The sequence below is a fragment of the Oncorhynchus clarkii genome, chromosome 1 (assembly GCF_045791955.1).
Source record: "Oncorhynchus clarkii lewisi isolate Uvic-CL-2024 chromosome 1, UVic_Ocla_1.0, whole genome shotgun sequence".
Taxonomy (NCBI): Eukaryota; Metazoa; Chordata; class Actinopteri; order Salmoniformes; family Salmonidae; genus Oncorhynchus; species Oncorhynchus clarkii.
Window position 1 is genome coordinate 75,789,903 of NC_092147.1, and position 20,149 is coordinate 75,810,051.

Consider the following 20,149-nt stretch of genomic DNA (forward strand, 5'->3'; position numbering starts at 1 on the left):
TTGTGCAAGCACAGAAGGATGTGTTATGTTCTTGCTGCTGTTTGATGTATTAATTAATCACAGAGAGTAGGCTATTGTATTCACCAGTGGGCTTACCAGTCCAGTGCAATCTCAAACACAAATGCAAATCTCAAACACAAACCGTTGTTCATCTACAACAATCTGATATCTGAATGTTGGCGCTGGATGGAAAAGTGTGCTCCTCAAATGGCTCATACTGTGTATCTATGAGGGCAGACAATATTGGCATAATGAGCTGCGTGTCAAAAGGACATGGGCATTTCACCCACCTATCAATCAAGTAGTGGTCAGAAGCCACGCAGTTAAACATAAATGGATTCTGTGCTGTTTGTTCAGCTTCAAGTCTGTAGGGTGATTGATGAACTGATGAATAGATAATGTAGACTACATTATTAGCCGACACAAGATACATTTGTTAAATTTGACTTTTAGGCTAGATTGGAAAATAGTATATAGCATGCATGCTACTCCCATAGGCTATTAGGCCCAGGAAGTTATGTATTTAAAGGCCCAGTGCAGTCAAAAAGTAGGATTTTTTTTGTGTTTTATATATATTGCCAAACTATGAGGTTGGAATAATACTGTGAACTTGTGAAAATTAGGATAATGCCCTTTCAGTGTAAGAGCTGTTTGAAAAGACTGCCTGAAATTTCAGCCTGTTTTGGTGGGATGGAGTTTTCACCAGGTAGTGAATTAGTTAAGAAAGAGAGTTCCTAACCTCTCTGCCAATTACAGCTAGTTTTCAGTTTTCCCCTCCCCACTCAGACCACTCCCAGACAGTCCTAGCAACATTCTTGTTTTAGAAATTGTTCTTTGCTAGGAATATATATACTTTTCCCCCCTCCGTTTTAATGGAAAACAATTACAGTAAGGTACTTAATTGTTACCCAGAAATGATTTGATATTGAGACAAAAATGGTTGCATTGGACCTTTAATAGATGTTGGCATTTTCCACATGATTAATTCCACAAAATGAACAGCCATATAACTGACTATAAAGAACTGACGATGATGTTTTTATTTTATTAATATGACTATTCCTGTATTCCGGACTATGTGAATGCAAAATGAACAACATGTGGGGAGAAAATTAAATGACAGGCTCCAATAACTTTCCATTTGGTGTTTGTCATGTAAATGTATTTACCTTGAATCACACATTAAGCTAAAACTGGATTATTTTTTGGGGCATACCAAAAAGAGCACATTAGCGTCATCAAGTGGATATGTGTTCCAATGTAAAGCTCAGTTCCCGTGATGCATCACGCCTCCATTTTTCATGTGACCCCAGACTGCCAATAAAATCGCGTTTAAGAAATTCCGCTTAATCTATTGGCTGTACATCTCGGATGAAGAACATTTAAAGTTGTGTTTGAAAATTCCGCACGATAGAGCGCCAGCGGTGACGGAAGTCATATTTGTTTAAAATTACTTATCTACAAGATAGTTGTTCAAAAGAAAGAATAGAGGTAAGACTTCATCACTTGGTAAAGACAATTTTGGGGCTCGTTTCCAGTAGTTAGCGTTTTTTTTGGTATATCACAATATTTGCTAACGGTAGCTAACTTTCTAAGTAACGTAGGCAGTTATCTTGGTTAACGCTAGCTGGCTCACGTTAATGTTAGCTGACTAGTAGGGGCTATGTTATCTAGCTAATACATTTATTTTTTAATGTGGGAAACTGTTTGTGTGTTACAGCTGACGTTTACAGTATTGAGTGTTCTGCAAACATGTCTACGCACAACTCGTTCAGTGTCGCAAAAAAGGATGAGAAGGGGAGAAATATTCAAGTCGTTGTGAGATGCAGGTAAACTAAATTTGTATGAAACCAGTGGGAGTTGGGACTAAAAGCAACTTGATCGTAGCTAATTAACTTGCTAGCTAAATGGACAAGAACATCAGTGTTTATCACAGCAACAGTAGCTAGTTAGTCTAATGTTGTCTTGCTAACTTCTCTGCCCATGCCTCTTCAGACCCTTCAACAATGCGGAACGCAAGTCTGCCGCCCATGGAGTCATTGACACAGTAGAAAATCGAAAAGAGATCAATGTGCGAACGGGGGGGATTGGCGACAAGGCAGCTAGGAAGACGTACACCTTTGATATGGTAACTAATGTAACGTTCTTTGTCTAAACTGGACAAACCACTATACTTGGGTTGCAATGTCATTTGTTCCTAATGTGCAAATTAAATGTTATCAAACCCTCGTCTCAGGTGTTTGGTCCATCTGCCAAGCAAATTGATGTCTACAAGAGTGTTGTCTGCCCTATTTTGGATGAAGTGATAGGTGGATACAATTGTACAGTTTTTGCGTAAGTACTACCTAAGCAGGGATTAAGTGGCATGTCCACAAGGTTACATTTAGCCATTTGAAGCTGACACCTGCTACTGAAGGTGATTGTCAATTTTGTACATGTTTTTGACTAAATATTTTCTTTCTGTCATTTAGGTATGGCCAAACGGGAACAGGAAAGACTTTTACAATGGAAGGAGAAAGATCTCCAAATGAAGAATTTACATGGGAAGAGGTATAACATAACTTGTATCAGATCTGTCAATTAACTTATTTAAAAAAATAAAATAAAAAAAAATAGTTTTCAGTATTTGTGATTTGAATGGACTCTTTCAGGATCCTCTTGCTGGTATCATTCCCCGGACACTTCATCAGATATTTGAGAAGCTGTCTGAAAGTGGGACAGAGTTTTCTGTCAAGGTTTCCTTGCTGGAGATCTACAATGAAGAGTTGTTTGACCTGCTGAGTCCTTTTCCTGACGTCACTGAACGTCTTCAGTTGTTTGATGATCCACGTAACAAGGTACTAACCAGTCTCTTATGTACGTACCTAATGGGTTGAGTTACACGTGTCTGTCAACATGTCACTGCTGCCCCCCCCCCCCCCCCCCCCAGGGTGATTTTCTTAATCTAATGGTCATATTAAAACATGCATTTGAAGGTTAAATATAATTTCTGGGCCTCCCGGGTGGCGCAGTGGTTAATGGCGCTGTGCTGCAGTGCCGGCTGTGCCACCAGAGACTCTGGATTCGCGCCCAGTCTCTGTCGTAACCGGCCGCTACCGGGAGGTCCGTGGGGCGACGCACAATTGGCCTAGCGTCGTCCGGGTTAGGTAGGGATGTCCTTGTCTCATCGCGTACCAGCGACTCCTGTGGCGGGCCGGGCGCAGTGCGTGCTAACCAAGGTTGCCAGGTGCACGGTGTTTCCTCCGACACATTGGTGCGGCTGGCTTCTGGGTTGGATGGCGCTGTGTTAAGAAGCAGTGCGGCTTGGTTGGGTTGCATATCGGAGGACGCATGACTTTCAACCTTCGTCTCTCCTGCTAGTTGTAGCGATGAGACAAGATGGTAGCTACTAAACAATTGGATACGATGAAATTGGGGAGGAAAAGGGGTAAAATTCAAAATATATATATAGTTTTTAACCCCTTTTCCTCCCCAATTTCGTGGTATCCAATTGTTTAGTCCAACTATCTTGTCTCATCGCTACAACTCCCGGATATCTATATCTATCTATAATTAATTTCTGTCCTTCAGAGGGGTGTTATCATCAAGGGCCTGGAAGAAATCACAGTACACAACAAAAATGAGGTTTACCAGATTTTGGAGCGTGGATCTGCCAAGAGGAAAACTGCCTCCACTCTCATGAATGCGTACTCCAGGTAAACCTGCATGTCTGACCAAATAAACTTGTCTCATACTAAACCACAGTGTATAAATGTTTAGTTGAGTGTTTGTTTGTATTTATCTGCCCCTTTTTGTTTTTCAGCCGCTCTCACTCAGTGTTCTCCGTCACAATTCATATGAAGGAGATAACTGTTGATGGAGAGGAACTGGTCAAGATTGGAAAACTGAACTTGGTATGGTTAACTGGTATTACCTACAAATGCATTGTCATGCACGCTTTACCAGTGACATACAAAGATGGATAGCACATTTGACCTGTATGTGCACCTGCTTGTGTTGCCATCAAGAATTCTAGCTAACCTGACCCTCACCTTGTAGGTTGACCTTGCTGGCAGTGAGAACATCGGTCGGTCCGGGGCTGTGGACAAGCGGGCGCGTGAGGCTGGCAACATCAACCAGTCTCTGCTGACACTGGGCAGGGTGATCACTGCACTGGTGGAGAAGAGGCCTCATGTGCCCTACAGGGAGTCCAAACTCACCCGCATCCTCCAGGACTCATTGGGAGGCCGCACTAAGACTTCCATCATTGCCACAGTTTCACCAGCCTCCATCAACTTGGAGGTGTGTTTGTCTGGCTTTGTTATTTTCTCTTGGCACCAATGTCTAGATTGATATCTAATTTGATCAATACTCAACTTTTTGTTTCATGAAATCCCCAGGAAACTCTGAGCACACTGGATTATGCCAACAGGGCCAAGAACATCATGAACAAGCCTGAGGTGAACCAGAAGTTGACAAAGAGAACTCTTATCAAGGTATATAAGCACAGAACAAAACATCTCAATTTGAGTATGCATGCGCTGTTTACTTTAAGCATGTGTATTTTATTTGTGGTAAAACATCTGGACTGAAAATATTGAATTTCATCATCAGGAATACACAGAGGAAATTGAGCGTCTAAAACGGGATTTGGCTGCCACTCGTGACAAGAATGGAGTGTATCTGTCATCTGAGAACTATGAGTAAATGCCCATTGTACAACACACAAATGTTGTGTATGAATCAAATGTTTATTTCTAAAGTCTGAATCCCTTCAAAAGGAGAAAGTATATTTCATTAATCCCCTTAGGAGCATGGCAGCTGCGATATCTTCCCAAGAGGATCACATAACTGAATACACAGAGAAGATTGCTGCAGTGGAGGAGGAACTGAAGAGCGTAAGCTTATTTAGAAAGTACTCTCATATTTTACTTCCTGTTTTTGGATGAGCAGCACCATGGTTACCGGCTCCACTTGACTCATCAAACATGTGTAACCATCCCTCCTCCCCAGGTTACAGAGCTGTTTGAGGATCGCAAGGAGAAGCTGGACAAGTGCACCAATGACCTAGAGGAGAAAAACCAGAAGCTGCAGGAGACTCACAGGGACCTGCAGAAGACCAAGCAGAAGCTCACTGAGGAGGAGTTTATAGTGTCTGAGCTGGCCACCACCGAGGAGAAACTGTACACCACTGCAGACAAGGTTAGGGTGACATCATTACGACCAGTTAGGACAATGTATAAGGGCTTCTACTAAACAACTAAAATTACACTTGAGTATGTATGTACAGGATATTCAAAACTGTTTTAGTCTAAAGTTATGAGTTAATGTTATCCCAGTTGCTGACAACTGTTGACGAAAGCACCAAAGACGTGTCTGGCCTGCATGCGAAGCTGGAGAGGAAGAAAAAGGTTGAGGAGCACAACTCTGAGATCCAGATGAGTTTCGCAGACTGCATGGATGCTATGTTCAGCCAGATGCAGAAATCTGTAGAAGACCAGCACAGCAAGCACCAGGGCATGCTGGACTCCTACAAAACCTCAGTTGGTGAGAAGCTTGAAATGGTTCAGTACTTTGAGTGATATGAGCGCATCATAGAATTTGATATCCAATTTAGTCTTTTACTCTCCCCCTCAGAGGGTCTTCTCGCAGTCAACAACAAAGTTTTCAAAGGATCCATGGCTACTGTAGCCACGTCCTTCTGCAGCATCAAAGACCTGGTTGCTGATGGCATGACCAAGTGTCAGGCTAAGATGATGGAGCAGGAGACGCTGTGTGTGGAGGCTAAAAACAGTCTGCACCAGGTTTTGGTAAGAAATGAAGCTCTCGTCTGATCTTTTCTATTTTTTTTGTTGCATGAATCTGTATGAAGAGGTGGGAGAGGTTTCATGATAAATGCAATCCTGGGTTAACAGGAGGAGCATAAGCTGGAGCTTGAGGAGGTCCTTGTGGCCCAGGTGTTGCCTGGTCTGAGTGCTGTCATGGCCATGAATGACAACCTGAGGAAGACACTGGAGACCCACCATGCCCTGGCAGCTAAGGTAAGGGAAGCTGGCTGAAATAATGCACAATACTGTTCTCAAAATACTTTTGAGTATACATGATGGACAACTTCGTGAATTCCTTTTCCCCAGATGGAGTCCATGAAGGTGGAGACGGCGTCGTTCTTCAGTGGCCATGCCCAGGACCTGGCTACCCTGAGGGAGACTGCAACAGAAGGTCTCGGCTCCCTAAAGACTGAGCACGACAACCTGAAGGAACAGATCAGCAGAGCAGACAAGGAGCACCAGACGGTACGGCCTGGGATCTGCTTGGTGTTGTGTAGTCTAAAGCAGGGGTGTCAAAGCTACGGCTTGTAGGCCATGGGAAAATATCGATATATTTTAAAATGACTAAAATGTAATCGAAACTGTCAAAATAATGGACCAACGTTCAGTTCACTGGGTCCAGTTTGCTAATCATCATCACAAATGAAACCTAGACAGTGAGAGAGCATGAAATTACAAAAACGATGGACTATTGTTTTGAGCAAATGTTGACAGCAGTGTTTCAATGTGGCCCCCGGGACTAAATTTGTCTGACACCCCTAGTTTAAAGTGTTCTCATCACCCTCTTACTTATCTTGTCTTCTTTTTCAGATCATTGCAAAGTAATACTACCCCTTGAGATTCACAAAAGTGTTGCTCTTGCAGTGGTCTACTCTGCTTTGATGCCATTGATCCAGTCCCTGTTCAACATTTAAATGTTAATGAAAACCCCTGTCATTCTCACTATCAAGGCTGTATGGTCAACAAGTGTGCTTTTCTATCTGACTTTGTGACATCCCTTCTGTTTCTGATCGTACAGGGCATGACCCAGGTGATCCAGTGTCTGCAGAACCAGCTCAACCTCCTGGCCATGGAGACCCAGAATAACTATGCCGGCCTGATGAATGCCTCCGACGCCCTGCAGCTCCCTGTTCAGTCCCTTCAGCAGACCCTTCAAACGTAAGTGCAACTGGGCTGTCTTAACTGGGCCATTGACATGTCTAATGATTTCTGTCCATAGTGTGGGCTTTGTTCATTTGAATCTGCATATTTTTCACCTGATATGTTTGCCAGGGCAGAGCCACTAACTTTGCTGCCCTTCTCCAGGAGATGCACTGTGTCTGAGAACCAGACCGCCACCCAAAAGGAACGTCTAGAGTCTACCACTGCCAGCTTGATCTCTGAGGTCCAACAGACTGTCCAGGAGGCCATGCGCACAGTGGACGAGTCCTCCGGCTACTGCAGCCACCTGCACAGCTCTCTGACCCAGCTGGGTGAGAAGAGTCTGCAGTGGTGTGCCTCTACCGAAGATGGCATTGACTCCCAGACCCAGGCTCAGCTCACCCTGATCAGAGACCAAACCGCCTCTGCTCATACCCTGCTAACGGTAAACTATACACTCGGATAGATTGTTGTGCAGTTTTACCTCAAACGGATACTTGTTGGTGTATGAAATGGAGTACTAAGTATTTTTTTTTTAGCCCTTGACAGTTTTTCTGGCACTGCAATTTTTGTTTTGCAAAATTGGTTAGCTTTGAAATCCCTGCGCAGCTTCTTACATGTCTGAAATCATTATGACTGAAATCTCAACCTGTGTTTCTCTGGTGTGATTCAGAGAGTGGAGCAGAGCTGTGAGGAGAGAGTCCAGGAAGTGAGTGGGCAGCTGAAGCAGCAGCAGAAGATGGTGAAGGAGGGTCTGGGGTCCATGAAGGAGCAGACGTCACTGGACCAGAACACCCTGGAACACCACCAGACGGAACTCAAGGCCCACTTGGAGGATGGCCTGGCCCGTGTCCACAGCTTCCTCAGCGATGAACTCCTACAGGATATCCCAACTGGTGAGCCTGACATGGATGTAATGTTAATCTGGCTTTTTTTCTTTTCTACATATTTGTCTGAGTCACTGACCTGTCATGTTTCCTTCAATTTGTTATGGTAGGTGCAACTCCTCGGAGAAGGGACTTTGTGTACCCTCGTCTCCTGGCCAAGTCGAAGAGCAGAGCAGAACTGCTGGAGAACCTCTGCCACAAGCAGGAGGAGCTGCAGACGGCCCTGTTCCAGTGTGACGCATTGGAGGAGGAGAAGCAGGTTGATCAGGTACACTTCAGAAAATTAGAGCCCAGTGTTTCCTGGTTGGGTCATGTGGGTTTGGGGCTGTATGGCAGATTACATTGACATGATTACATGAAGTCAACTGTACAGACTATGAACTTTGACTGATCTTGACTGTTCAGCATGTATGACATGTAATGACAACGATAAGGGTGACTTTCAGAGAGTACAGAGTAGCTTTAACCTGACTGTTGCCATAGGACTCTCTGGAGGATGAGGTGAGCGGCTATGGCTACGTCACTGAGACGCCTTACATAGACGAAAACCTCATGTGCTACGAGAACGGGAGAGTGCCGTTCTTCAAGGTAAGATTACTTTGGTGTTTCTCTGTTTGGTTAAGTACTGTCATCTCCCAGTCCCAGCTATAGATGACATTGTTTGATTGTAATGTTCTCTTTTCTTTCAGCAAAAGAAGGCCGGCAAGAAAGAAAAATCTGTTAATCGTAACAAGATGGTAGATAATGATACTCAGGCAACGCCGGTCAGGTCAAAGTTACCACTCAGGTGTCAGAACTAGTTCTAGATTTTCAAAAATGTTAGCCCCTCCACGAGTTTCACGGTTGATGTTGTGCTCCATCCACTCCGTTATCCACCACAAATCAGTCAATGGCCAAAAAGGGTAGAACTAGCGCACCTGCTTTTACCCCATGATTTAACCATTAGATGTTCAGTGTTTATTTAGAAAAACATTTTAGGCTGCAATATGGACCTGACCAAATTCCAATAGAAATGTTATAGATCTGTCATTCAAAATGAAAGCAAGTAAAAAGTAATAGATCTGTTCTATGCTACCTGTTTTGTTTTTTGGGTGTTTTGATTTTGTACACCAGCTTCAAACTGAAAATACAATATTTTTGGTTATTGAAATATATTTCACAGCGGTTTAGATGGTACAATGATTCTGTACACTATACATTGCTTGTTTTGTCGCAAACTGAAATTAGGTAAACTAAGAATTTTAGCAACCAGGAAATGGCAGATTTCTGCATACTGCACCTTTTTTAAAGGAGTAGTTTCACCATATTAAAACAAGTTATTCACGTGAAAGGGTTTACCTTCAAATCAGGAACTTTTTTTATACCTTAATGTGTAAGTAATTACATTCAGAAATGACTTATAAAGCAACAATAAATAGGGCTTTCTAAAGGTGGTAAACATGAGATGTTGGTTAAAATGTCCTTTGCATACTCCGACTTCTAGGGAGATGCTAAAGTGCCAATAATCAGCATTTTGACAAGTCTTTATTCATAGAAAATCTTCTGTTCTATATTAAAGGCACTTCATTCTAATATAACATGCTTTTAAAATGAGGATTTGTGCACAATTTCTACTTAAAACAAAGGGGTGCAAAGTTATTTGTGGAACTGCCCTTTTCTGTCATTTTACTATTCATTGGTTCAAACCTTTGATTTATTAAAGTTGTTTTGACAAATGTAAACGTGTCATTTTGTCACTCACGGGGTTGGCGTAAAAACAGGTTCAATTAAACAGATTGGCTCGAATCTAGGTTGTGCCTTAAGATTTCGACAAAATCCGAAAATAAGGAAGGATGTTTCACTTCTCTTTGACTATTCTAAACACAAACATCGTCCAGGTCTGCTTCGTAAGCGTTCCCGGAAGTATCAAGATGTTGCGCCTTTGGGTTTAGAAACTGGTGTAACTACACCCAGATAGTAAGGCGGACATTTCTGAGTTTCCTAGTTCCGACTAATATAGCTACGTTTTCCAGACAAATGTGCTTTGATTTGGCGCGTTTGTTTAGCATCGCCTGTATAGGCGGAATTAGTCTATTTTAGACTGACGCTATTCCTGGAGTTATCCTCCTGTAGGTTTTCGCGCCATCCCCAGTTGTAACTAACCTGATTTAGTTTATCAACCAGCTAATTGTTAGAATAATGTGTTGGATTAGGATTGGAATGAATATACAGAACGGTAGCTCTCCAGGAACAAGGTTGGAGAAACCTGTTTTAGACCATTCAATTTTGTCCTGAAGTTAAATATCCAGCAGTATGCGCTTTTTTTTTTTTTTTTTTGGTTCCCCAGTCTCCTTGAACAATCAGCTTTCCTAGATAAATTCGATAGCAATCCACGTCTGCGAAAAGTTTGCCTAGTTCGACCCTCCGCTTGATCGTATCAGTAGCAGATCGTGTTGATTCTTGTGTTGCAACAGGTTTGTTTTATGAACGTCCCTTGCTTTGGAGGACATACGTTGCTTTGGATAAAAGCATCTGCTAAATGGAATTATTACTAGCTATGTATGTATTATAACATAATGCCACCCTAACCCTATATATGACGCCGCGCCGTCATATAGAAAAAGCCACTCCAGCTAGCTAATTTATTACCTTCACCTTGCTTTATAACTAGCTAGCTGTATTAGCTAGCTATCTTCATTTCCTTTGAACAATTTACATATACTAAGTAGGGAAAGCCAGATAGTAGTATATCCGTCGCTGCTAATGTTATTCTGCCAGAGATAATGAAATCCCAGAAGCATCTTGTTGAATCTTAGCTAACTAGTTAACTCTCCAGTCATTTGCATAAGCATTAACGCTACAGCACAGTCTGCACGATTTCCCGCTGTTCAATGGCCATTTCAATTATACTAATTAATTTTTGAAGAATATAACTCTCATCCTACCATAGCCCAATATGTACTCCTAATGAACCTACCATTACTCCTTATTGGCCCAAGGACCTTAGTGCCTTCAGAAAGTATTCACACCCCTTTACATTTTGTTGTGTTACAGCCTGAATTCAAAATTGATAATTTCTGTCACTGATCTCCACACTATCTCAATGTAAAGTGGAATTTTGTTTGTAATACATTTTTAGAAATGTATTTGCAAGAATAAAAAGCTGAAATGTCTTGAGTCAACACGTATTCACGTATAAATTTGCATCCTGTAGCTCTAACTCCAAAAAGTTCTGGGACACTAAAGTCCATGGAGAACAAGAGCACCTCCTCCCAGCTGCCCACTGCACTGAGGCTAGGTAACACGGTCACCACATTTCTCAACGGCTGTACTCGCCCAAGCCTCTCCAGGTTCTCCTTTACCCAAATCCAGATAGCAGATGTTCTGAAAGTGCTGCAAAACCTGGACTCATACAAATCAGCTGGGCTTGACAATCTGGACCCTCTTTTTCTGAAACTATCCGCCGTCATTGTCTCAACCCCTATTACCAGCCTGTTCAACCTCTCTTTCATATCGTCTGAGATCCCCCAAGGACTGGAAAGCTGCCGCAGTCATCCCCCTCTTCAAAGGGAGAGACGCCCTGGACCCAAACTGTTACAGACCTATATCCATCCTGCCCTGCCTATCTAAGGTCTTCGAAAGCCAAGTCAACAAACAGGTCACTGACCATCTCGAATCTCACCGTACCTTCTCCGCTGTGCAATCTGGTTTCGAGCCGGTCACGGGTGCACCTCAGCCACGCTCAAGGTACTAAACGATATCATAACCGCCATCGATAAAAGACAGTACTGTGCAGCCGTCTTCATCGACCTGGCCAAGGCTTTCGACTCTGTCAATCACCATATTCTTATCGGCAGACTCAGTAGCCTCGGTTTTTCTAATGACTGCCTTGCCTGGTTCACCAACTACTTTGCAGACAGAGTTCAGTGTGTCAATTCGGAGGGCATGTGGTCCGGTCCTCTGGCAGTCTCTATGGGGGTGCCACAGGGTTAAATTCTCTGGCCGACTCTTTTCTCTGTATATATCAATGATGTTGCTCTTGCTGCGGGCGATTCCCTGATCCACCTCTACGCAGACGACACCATTCTGTATACTTCCGGCCCTTCCTTCGACACTGTGCTATCTAACCTCCAAACGAGCTTTAACGCCATACAACACTCCTTCCGTGGCCTCCAACTGCTCTTAAACGCTAGTAAAACCAAATGCATACTTTTCAACCGTTCGCTGCCTGCACCCGCACGCCCGACTAGCATCACCACCCTGGATGGTTCCGACCTAGAATATGTGGACATTTATAAGTACCTAGGTGTCTGGCTAGACTGTAAACTCTCCTTCCAGACTCATATCAAACATCTCCAATCTAAAATCAAATCTAGAGTCGGCTTTCTATTCCGCAACAAAGCCTCCTTCACTCACGCCGCCAAACTTACCCTAGTAAAACTGACTATCCTACCGATCCTTGACTTCGGCGATGTCATTTACAAAATAGCTTCCAATACTCTACTCAGCAAACTGGATGCAGTTTATCACAGTGCCATCCGTTTTGTTACTAAAGCACCTTATACCACCCACCACTGCGACCTGTATGCTCTAGTCGGCTGGCCCTCGCTACATATTCGTCGCCAGACCCACTGGCTCCAGGTCATCTACAAGTCCATGCTAGGTAAAGCTCCGCCTTATCTCAGTTCACTGGTCACGATGGCAACACCCGTAGCACACTTTCCAGCAAGTATATCTCACTGATCATCCCCAAAGCCAACACCTAATTTGGCCGCCTTTCGTTCCAGTTCTCTGCTGCCTGTGACTGGAACGTATTGCAAAAATCGCTGAAGTTGGAGACTTATCTCCCTCACCAACTTTAAACATCTGCTGTCTGAGCAGCTAACCGATCGCTGCAGCTGTACATAGTCTATTGGTAAATAGCCCACCCAATTTACCTACCTCATCCCCATACTGTTTATTTATTTACTTTTCTGCTCTTTTGCACACCAGTATCTCTACCTGTACATTACCATCTGTTCATTAATCACTCCAGTGTTAATCTGCAAAATTGTAATTATTCACCTACCTCATGCCTTTTGCACACAATGTACAGTGCCTTGCGAAAGTATTCGCCCCCCTTGAACTTTGCGACCTTTTGCCACATTTCAGGCTTCAAACATAAAGATATAAAACTGTCTTTTTTTGTGAAGAATCTACAACAAGTGGGACACAATCATGAAGTGGAACGACATTTATTGGGTATTTAAAACTTTTTTAACAAATCAAAAACTGAAAAATTGGGCGTGCAAAATTATTCAGTCCCTTTACTTTCAGTGCAGCAAACTCTCTCCAGAAGTTCAGTGATGGAGTCTGCAAAAGACCTGAGACTGGGACGGAGATTTGTCTTCCAACAAGACAATGATCCAAAACATAAAGCAAAATCTACAATGGAATGGTTCAAAAATAAACATATCCAGGTGTTAGAATGGCCAAGTCAAAGTCCAGACCTGAATCCAATCGAGAATCTGTGGAAAGAACTGAAAACTGCTGTTCACAAATGCTCTCCATCCAACCTCACTGAGCTCGAGCTGTTTTGCAAGGAGGAATGGGAAAATATTTCAGTCTCTCGATGTGCAAAACTGATAGAGACATACCCCAAGCGACTTACAGCTGTAATCGCAGCAAAAGGTGGCGCTACAAAGTATTAACTTAAGGGGGCTGAATAATTTTGCACGCCCAATTTTTCAGTTTTTGATTTGTTAAAAAAGTTTGAAATATCCAATAAATGTCGTTCCACTTCATGATTGTGTCCCACTTGTTGTTGATTCTTCACAAAAAAATACAGTTTTATATCTTTATGTTTGAAGCCTGAAATGTGGCAAAAGGTCGCAAAGTTCAAGGGGGCCGAATACTTTCGCAAGGCACTGTATATAGACTTGTTTTTCCTTTTTTTCCCTACTGTGTTATTGACTTGGTAATTGTTTACTCCATGTGTAACTCTGTTGCTGTCTGTTCACACTGCTATGCTTTATCTTGGCCAGGTCGCAGTTGTAAATGAGAACTTGTTCTCAACTAGCCAACCTGGTTAAATAAAGGTGAAATAAATAAATAAATTCAATCTCTTTATGGGAAGCCTAAATAAGTAAAGGAGTAAAAAATGTCCTTAACAAATCACATAAGTTGCACGGACTCATTCCGGGTCCAATAATAGTGGTTAACATACTTTTTGAATAACTACCTCTCTGTACCCCACACATACAGATAATTGTAAGGTCCCTCAATCGCGTAGTGAATTTCAACCACAAAGACTAGGGAGGTTTCGCAAAGAAAGGCACTGATTGGTAGATGCGTAAAAAAATAAAAGCTGACTGAATATTTCTGAGCATGGTGAAGTTATTAATTAGGCTTTGGATGGTGTATTAATCATTTGTGGAAAAAGTATCCTTGTCAGTGCGGCTTGGTTGGGTTGTGTTTCGGACGACGCATGGCTTTCGGACCTTCGTCTCTCCGGAGGCCGTACGGGAGTTGTAGCGATGAGACAAGATAGTAACTACTAACAATTGGATACCACGAAAAGGGGGTAAAAATAAAACTTTTTAAAAAATGCTACTAAAAGTCTAAAAATATTTGGTTTTAAATATACTTAAGTATCAGCAGCAGCAGTGCTAGATGCGTCACTACAGACCCTGGTTCGATCCTGGTCTGTATCACAAGCCGTGATTGGGAGTCCCATAGGGCAGCGCACAATTGGCCAAGTGTCGTCTGTTTTAGGGTTTTGCTGGGGTAGGCTGTCATTGTAAATAATAATTTGTTCTTAACTTACTTGCCTAGTTAAATAAAGGTCAAATAAATACAAATGTTTATGTAATTGCTAAAATATACTCAAGCACTATTTTATTGTTTAAAAAAAAAAATCTATTTACAGATAGCCAGGGGTACAGTTCAAAACTCATACATAATTAACAAAGAAATCATGTGTTTAGTGAGTCCGCCAGATCAGAGGCAGTAGAGATGACCAGGGAATTTATCTTGATAAGCATTCAAAATGTAACAAGTATTATTGGGTGTCAGGGAAATTGTATGTAGTGAGAAGTACATTATTTTCTTTAGGAATGTATTGAAGTAAAAGGAGTCAAAAATATAAATACTAAAGTACAGAAATGAATTGAGTAGTACTTTAAAGTATTTTTACTTAAGTCCTTTACACCCTACTTAAGTACTTTACACCCTTTACACCCTACTTAAGTACTTTACATCCTTCCTAACTCAGTTGCTGGAGAAGAAGAAACTGCTCAGGGATTTCACCATGAGGCCAATGGTGATTTTAAAACAGTTAAAGAGTTTAATGGTTGTGATATGAGAGAACTGGGGATGGATCAACAACATTGTAGTTACTTCAAAATACTAACCTACAAAGAAAGAAGCTTGTACAGAGTTATAACAATATTCCAAAACATGAATCCTGTTTGCAAAGGCACTTTGTTAATACTGCAAAAAAAGGACATTCACTTTTTGTCCTGAATCCAACACAGCACATCCCTGAGTACCACTCTTCATATTTTGGTTGTGGCTGCATCATGTTATGGGTATTCTTGTCATCGGCAAGGTCTAGGGAGTTAAAAAAAAATAACAAATACACGGAATACAGCTATACGCACATGCACAATCCTAGAGGAAAACTTTCCAACAGACACAGGGAGATCAATTCACCTTTCAACAGGACAATAACCTAAAACACAAGGCCAAATCTACACTGGAGTTGCTTACCAATACGACACTGAATGTTCCCGAGTGGTCTAGTTACAGTTTTGACGTAAATTGGCTTAAATCTATGACAAGGCTTCAAAATGGCAGTCTTCCCAATGATCAACAATTAACTTGACAGTGCTAGAATATTTTTTTATATTATAATGGGCAAATATTATACAATCCAAGTGTGCAAGGCTCTAAGAGACTTACCCTTAAAAGACTCACAGCTGTAATCGCCGCCAAAGGTGCTTCTACAAAGTATTGACTCGGGTGCGAATAGTTTTGTAAATTAGACTTCTATATTTCATTTTACAATAAATTTGTACAAACTTCTAAAAACATGTTTTCACTTTCATTATGCAGTATTGTGTGTAGATGGGTGAGAGAAAAAATATAGTTTAATCCATTTTGAATTCAGGCTGTAACACAACAAAATGTGTAATAAGTCAAGGGGTATGAATACTTTCTAAAGCATTGTATGTTATTTTCAGGTATACTGGCTCTGGTAGCCAAAACAGCAAAGTACTCCATTTAAATGAATCAATTCTCAATTGCAACAGATTCATAAAGCCCTTTACTTTCATATCCCATCAAAATAATTTCACAAATGCAAAATACACACTTACTGTCCACTGTTTCAACCGGCTTTATCACAGTTACAGCCGACTGTTTTCAGTGACAACACGTTTCTGGAGGCTTTATTCCGTTACACGCAGGTGTTCGGAGCATTCTAGATGGCTAATTAGCACAAGTGGTTCCTCTGTCTTCAGTCTGTCTTCTGTAAGCATGCACTGTAACATGGAGATATGGCCGCGAGGGAACACTAACCCAATAAAGGTGTGTATCAGTTTAACTGTATGTATTAAAAAAAAGATTTCTCGCTGATATGAAAGACAAGGTCTTTATGTTTCCAAAACCGTGCCGCAAGTGATGCATGTCAATGTTCAGGCCGAGCCTATGGGGCTCTTAACAAAACTCCCCCGTACAGAAGACGCCTTTGTCCAATGACTCTTATGTGTGATGTAATGGAATTGCGAGTCATGACTCATGATCAAGGGCTGATCTTATCAAAACCCAAACTCTAAGATTGTAGTTTGTTTTTGTTGTCAATCTAAGTGTTTGTAAACAAACAATGTGTGCTGTGGATCTAAAATGTTTTTAAAACCACCATGCCAAATTCATGGACTGTCAGTCTGTTCAGAGGATTTGAGCCCATCCCTTAGTTAACCCCACAAAGTGGCAGCTCAAGCTGTTGAATTGCTGAATATGTGAAAGGTAAATGCAAGCACCAGATAACTAAATACCAGTGATGGATAGATCACTTGGCTAGCTAGGCCTGTATGACTTGCTTGACACTCAGCTTGGTTTTGTTTTCCAGGTGTGTATGGCATGCCAGTGCATGCTCATTGCTTGTGTTGGAGCTGTACCAGAATACCACATTGAACAAGGTGACTACACCAACCATGAGGAGCTCATCAAACACGTTACATTTACATAGGACGTCAACTCTATCGTCACGATAGAGAGAGGCCACTGTTCATGATTCAATGGGAACTGTGCTGTGCTTGAGAATGTAGTGTCATTCACACTTGTATGGAATTGAACATATTTCCAAATACTCTAGACGTTGGAAAATATATGAATGACATCTTCCAGTCTCTGTCCTTCCTTTCTCTTAGTGGTTCCTTATAAACCAACAGGCTTACAAGGTCAGTTTGGCAGGCTCTTTGTTCTTCGCTGGGGTCTTGGTTGGTAATGTTTGTTTGGACCCCTCTCTGACAAGATTGAAAGGAAACCAGTCTTCCTAACAGGTGAGGAGAATGAAGCTCACAACTTTACATATTATGATCATAATCCATATCCTATGAAGTAGTTGACAGGCTAATATGATATAGTCTGCTTTTCAGCCCAGCTAATAGTAGTGTCACTGGTAAAAATCTCAGAGATATGGTTAGGCCTCATCATTCATCATAAAAAACAACAACAATTGGCCGTAGACTGCTAGTGCGTTGATAATATGCTCTTCTACTGACTTTCTGTTTGATTGACCCACTGTTTCTCTCTCTCTGCTTCTCTCTCGGCCTCTCTCTCTCCCAGCTCTGTTCTTCAATGTTTTGTTTTGGTTATGCCACAGCCTTTGCTCCCAGCTATGAGGCGTTTGCGTTGTCCTGCCTGCTAATGGGTCAAATGAATGGGGGAATGTCCCTCGTCTGTTTCGTGCTTACTCAGGAGTATGTGGGCAAGGCCTACTGGGCCATGACAGGTACAAATAATCATCATGACACTGACAGATGTTTGTCAGACACAGCTACAGTAACGGAGGAGGGTGGGACTAGGATTCGACAAGGGTAAATCGTAGTAAAGAAGAGTCAGAGGGAACAAAGTGAAATAAGATGGTGGTCTGGCACTATTGGAAAGTGTTTTGTCCCAACTATTTCAATTTAGTTTTTGGTGTTTGTGTTTTTCAGGGACCTTGCTAATATGACCTTTGCATTAAAGGCTTGACTGACACCTTTCCCAATACATTTGACCCCATATGTGAGACTGCAGTTTGCTGATAGAACAAATGGCAAGATGCCCTTTTTGTCACCTGTCTTTGTCTTGTTCCTGTTTTTCGGGCTGAGGCAGGACTCTCCCGGAGTCTCCCCGCTGGCTGTATTCCCGTGATTACACGGAGCAGGCGGAGGAGGTTCTGCAGTACATGGCCGTGCGGAATGGGAACGGCAACGCCACAGCCAAAGTGAAGCTCCGCAGGTGTCCTGGCTTCGTCAAGATGTAACTAGGACAACGATGGCCCTGGTCTCCTCGGTCTCGTCACCCACCTAGTGCTCCTCTGGAGGACCGTGGTGTCATGTATGTCTGGTGAGCATACAGACCATAACCTGAACCACTGGGAAACCACAAAGGGACTCGCTTTTTACCATGTCATTAACATGCACATGGACAGTGTCAACAGCTCACAATTATGCTTTTCAGTTCAGTATACATCGTTTTAAAGACCTTTCACACTGAAGACGGCAAACACGAATGACCATAAATTGACGCTGTCTCTGGATGTGCTCTAGGTATTCCTGCAGCCTGGTGTACAATGGGCTCATCATGAAGGCCAGTGAGGACGATGGGAACCGCTGCTTCAGTGTTGACATGTATGGATTGGTGGAGCTCCCGGCCTACCCTCTCTGTATCTATTTCATAAACAAGCAGTGGTAAGATTCTCACCACCTGTCATGATATCCTATGATTTGAAGTGTGTCAGTGGTGCACTGAATACATGTCTTGTTTTGTGGTTAAAAATAAAAAACGTTTAATTGTAATAGTTTCACAAGACTGTTATTCTCATCACACCTGTGCTAGACAGTTAGAATGTATGCTTGTTTTTAGGTCTGGGAGAAGGAAAACATGGCTAGCTTTCTGGGGTTATATCTATGCACTATGTTAATCCCAGTAAACGCTGGTAAGGGCATCCCATCTACAGTCTGACAGAATATACATTTTTATTCATAATGTGTTTTTTTTAAAGCTTTGTTACCCTGTCTTTATTATTTAGGGACTGTGTTCAATGCTACCTCTTTAGATTTTTTTTTTAGGAAAGCTGTTGGTCAGTGCGTCAGTGTGCGTCTACGCTACTGAACTGTAACCCACTGTTAAAAGGTGAGTGCAGTGCAGACAGAGCCCACTAACAGATCCCACAAAATTATATAGTACAGTAGAGGGCGCTGTTTTTTTAATTTTGGCTTCAATGAACTTCTGCATTTCAATTGAAGTTCTCGAAATGCAATATGTTTTTGTACAGTATGTTGAAGAGGTACTTAAGATTACGTTCTTTGCTTTTTCTTGATGTCAGGAACGCTGGTCTTGGGGTCTGCTCAATGTCCTGCTGAGTTGGAGGGATCCTGGCCCCTCTTTTGCCCTCTACGGTACGTCGGCAGAATATAATTAATATGATGATGGACAAAGAAATCATCAGGATTGTAGTTTATCAAGTACAAGGACCACTTTGGGCTTTCTGTAAGTGTTCAAATTGTGGTATATAGAAGTTTTGTTTTGCCTTCTGTCAGATTGTATGGTATTCACTTGAGCCCCTGAAGCTCGTGCTGCACTTGGTTTGCGGGCAGTAGATAGCCTAGCGGTTAAGAGCGTAGAGAGTAACCGAAAGGTCTCCGGTTCGAATCCCCAAACCATATTGGGTTAGTTACGGCCCTAGCCTCGGATGCCGGGCTTCTCACGTAGTTTGAAGACCTGGGGAAGTTCTCCTCAGGAAAAAGATAAAAAGGAGTGGAGTATGGCAGGGCTTGCCCACAAAACCAATTACATATTTTGTATTGGTGGAGCGCCGAACAGGGTTTGTGTTTCTGAAATGTTTTCTGATTTTCAACAGGCTAGCAAGCATTGGCTGACACGGTAGGAAAAGAGACACAGACAAAATCAAGAGAAAAACAAAGACAAAAAAAAAGGAAATGCCTCTCTGAGGGGGAATGTAATTTCTACTCAGATCCAATCAAATACAAGCACTGAAAACAATACTGAAGTTCTCCAGAATTCCAATAGTCGAGACAGGACGAGAAGGATGGTCATACATGACTAGTTACGCCCTATCCAAATGTA

At 42.2% G+C, this 20,149-nt stretch overlaps 1 protein-coding gene and 1 pseudogene across 1 annotated transcript; both read left to right on the plus strand.

Annotated features, from left to right (window-relative positions):
* Nucleotides 1-1,376: 1,376 nt before the first annotated feature.
* Nucleotides 1,377-9,555, plus strand: LOC139412549 (kinesin-like protein KIF11-B). Its single transcript, XM_071159281.1, has 23 exons — nucleotides 1,377-1,491; nucleotides 1,721-1,829; nucleotides 1,996-2,128; nucleotides 2,237-2,334; nucleotides 2,472-2,550; nucleotides 2,652-2,837; nucleotides 3,571-3,695; nucleotides 3,803-3,893; nucleotides 4,039-4,281; nucleotides 4,380-4,475; nucleotides 4,594-4,682; nucleotides 4,790-4,877; nucleotides 4,993-5,181; nucleotides 5,319-5,526; nucleotides 5,617-5,789; nucleotides 5,895-6,020; nucleotides 6,114-6,272; nucleotides 6,826-6,965; nucleotides 7,113-7,392; nucleotides 7,621-7,843; nucleotides 7,945-8,102; nucleotides 8,318-8,422; nucleotides 8,524-9,555. The coding sequence occupies exons 2-23, from the start codon at nucleotides 1,753-1,755 to the stop codon at nucleotides 8,632-8,634; spliced, it is 3,177 nt and encodes a 1,058-aa protein (XP_071015382.1). The 5' UTR covers nucleotides 1,377-1,491; nucleotides 1,721-1,752; the 3' UTR covers nucleotides 8,635-9,555.
* Nucleotides 9,556-10,248: 693 nt separating this feature from the next.
* Nucleotides 10,249-19,949, plus strand: LOC139408638 (solute carrier family 22 member 15-like; annotated as a pseudogene).
* Nucleotides 19,950-20,149: the final 200 nt, after the last annotated feature.